The sequence below is a fragment of the Gymnoscopelus braueri genome (genome assembly GCF_963280865.1).
Source record: "Gymnoscopelus braueri genome assembly, chromosome: 20".
NCBI classification, from domain to species: domain Eukaryota; kingdom Metazoa; phylum Chordata; class Actinopteri; order Myctophiformes; family Myctophidae; genus Gymnoscopelus; species Gymnoscopelus braueri.
In genome coordinates, this window is record NC_137622.1 from 44974858 (window position 1) to 44977357 (window position 2500).

Below are 2500 nucleotides of genomic sequence, written 5' to 3' on the forward strand. Positions count from 1 at the left end.
GTGTGTGTGTGTGTGTGTGTGTGTGTGTGTGTGTGTGTATGTGTGTGTGTGTGTGTGTGTGTGTGTATGTGTGTGTGTGTGTGTGTGTGTGTGTGTGTGTGTGTGTGTGTGTGTGTGTGTGTGTGGTGTGTGTGTGTGTGTGTGTGTGTGTGTGTGTGTGTATGTGTGTGTGACACACACACACACACAACACACACACACACACACACATACACATACACATACACATACACACACACACCTAATATTCAACATTATAGAGCAAATAAAGTAACATAACAGTACATGTAAACCGCCGGACTCTATGTGTGTGTCTGTGTCTTTACAGCTCCTAAAGTTGACATGCAGGCAGATGGACCTATCAGGGTAAGAGAGCATCACACACACATTAATATTTTATACTGTATACGTTAATTTATATTTTCTACATGCTGAGGATATTTCAGTAACACTGTAAATAACATAAATGAATACATAAGCAGTGTGATGGATCAGTGTGAGGACATAAGAGCTTCTATTGAGACAAAACAGCAGAGAAAGCAAAGGCAGCGTTCCTCATGGCTATAGGAGGATGATCATCAATTATTATCAAACCAATTATTTTGGTCACAATAATTGTGACATGAAATATTCATATGTTCCCATCCCTATGATCTCAGGCCAAAACACTGTCCAACAACACTCCTTTTCTTTTTACTACACCAGACTTTTTTCTGACCTTTCTGAATCACGCCCGGAAAATACCCCTTATTACAATAAAACACTAAAAGTAATAAAAACTACAGCTACAGCATTTTTTTTCCTAAAGTAAAAAATAAAGCTAAAAATAAATAGCTAAACTGCTTTAAAAACGAATTAAAAGTAAACGGAAATTGTAAACAAGTCAATAATGAAATACAAGTACAAACTAAATACAAAACTATTACTACAACATCACTATAACCTTCCTCCTAGAGGGGTGTGTGGTCACCATAGTAACAGGGGAGCAAAGTGGATGGACAATGGTATGAACATTTTAGATAGCAGGTTATTTAGACAGATGCTATGGTTCATTGTTTACTCCTATAGTTTCAATGTACAGATTATTATTTAGATATTATATTGTTTAGACAGATGGTTATTGGTTTACCTGTGATCCTAGTTTACTGAGACACTACACTGTCTCTCTATATTCTATGTATGTGTTTACCTTGTTTATTATAAGTCACTCTGGATAAAGAGCGTCTGATAAATGACTACATTGTAATCGTAAATTGCTTTCAAAAGACTATCATACCAGTTAATTTATAAGTGCCATTGTTATCTGCCACTCATTAATAGCTTCTGGTAAAAAACTGTTTTCGCTTCACTGGTATATTTCTCTGTAATTACAAGTAATTTCCAGTCATTAATGTGTAATTAAGTGTAATTTGAAGCGTTACTATGGCAACCTAGAAGAGTCTTACTGGCTGTTGAGAGGAGAAGTAGGTTCTATTGTTAGGATGCTAAATGACATGTGTTTGCTGTGGTGATGAATATGTTGAATGTTTAATGTGTTAATGTGTTGTGTTGTGTTGTGTTGTGTCCACAGCCCGAGGGCTTCAGGAAGGGTGAGTTTATTCATAATAATATGATATTATGTTACTGTCAATCACAACACTAACCCTTACATGTTGCTGTAACTTTACTGACAGCAGTGTTCATTTCATCCACTCACTAAAATTATGACAAAAAATGTCTGTCGACTACATTTTCCCACTGATAAACTAAATAAAAACTAGATACAAATCAACCTATGATGACAAAATATAATTGACAACGTTTTGATAAAAACTAGACTAAGATTTTAGAGAGGGACTAGTGGAGAAGAGATCCAGTAGAACTAAGACTAGTGGAGAAGAGATCCAGTAGAACTAAGACTAGTGGAGAAGAGATCCAGTAGAACTAAGACTAGTGGAGAAGAGATCCAGTAGAACTAAGACTAGTGGAGAAGAGATCCAGTAGAACTAAGACTAGTGGAGAAGAGATCCAGTAGAACTAAGACTAGAGGAGAAGAGATCCAGTAGAACTAAGACTAGAGGAGAAGAGATCCAGTAGAACTAAGACTAGTGGAGAAATAAAGTTTTACTGGTTAAATAAAGACACTTTGTCTCAATGTATTTTTACTGGTTTAAATAAAGGTCATAATTATTATTGTGTGTTTGTTTTTCAGAGGATCTCTTCCAGAAGGTGATGAAGAGCGGTTCCAGCAGAACCATGACCCGCAGCCAGTAGAACCAGCAACCCCAGTGAGAACCAGGCAATAGAACCAGCAACCCCAGTACAAACCAGCCAATAGAAACCAGCAACTCCAGTGAGAACCAGACAACCATTCCGTCTTAACGGTCCGATTCCTTAACAATTCCCTCTTAACGATCCCCATAGCGGGTCTCCACATGGACCCCTTACAGGTCTGTAACTCTGAGAGTGGAACACATGGAACCCATCTGGTTGCATGTGTTTCACTCTCAGAGTTATGGAG

General features: G+C 37.6%; 1 protein-coding gene across 1 annotated transcript in view; it reads left to right on the plus strand.

Moving 5' to 3' along the window:
• tgfbi (transforming growth factor, beta-induced) overlaps positions 1-2500 on the plus strand; it is a 41653-nt gene that overhangs the window by 38361 nt on the left and 792 nt on the right. Inside the window, exon 17 of the mRNA XM_080416814.1 lies at positions 2192-2500. This exon is cut by the window's right edge and continues 792 nt beyond it. Coding sequence (XP_080272940.1) covers positions 2192-2253 — 62 coding nt within the window. The 3' untranslated portion in view covers positions 2254-2500. The remainder of the gene's footprint in view (positions 1-2191) is intronic.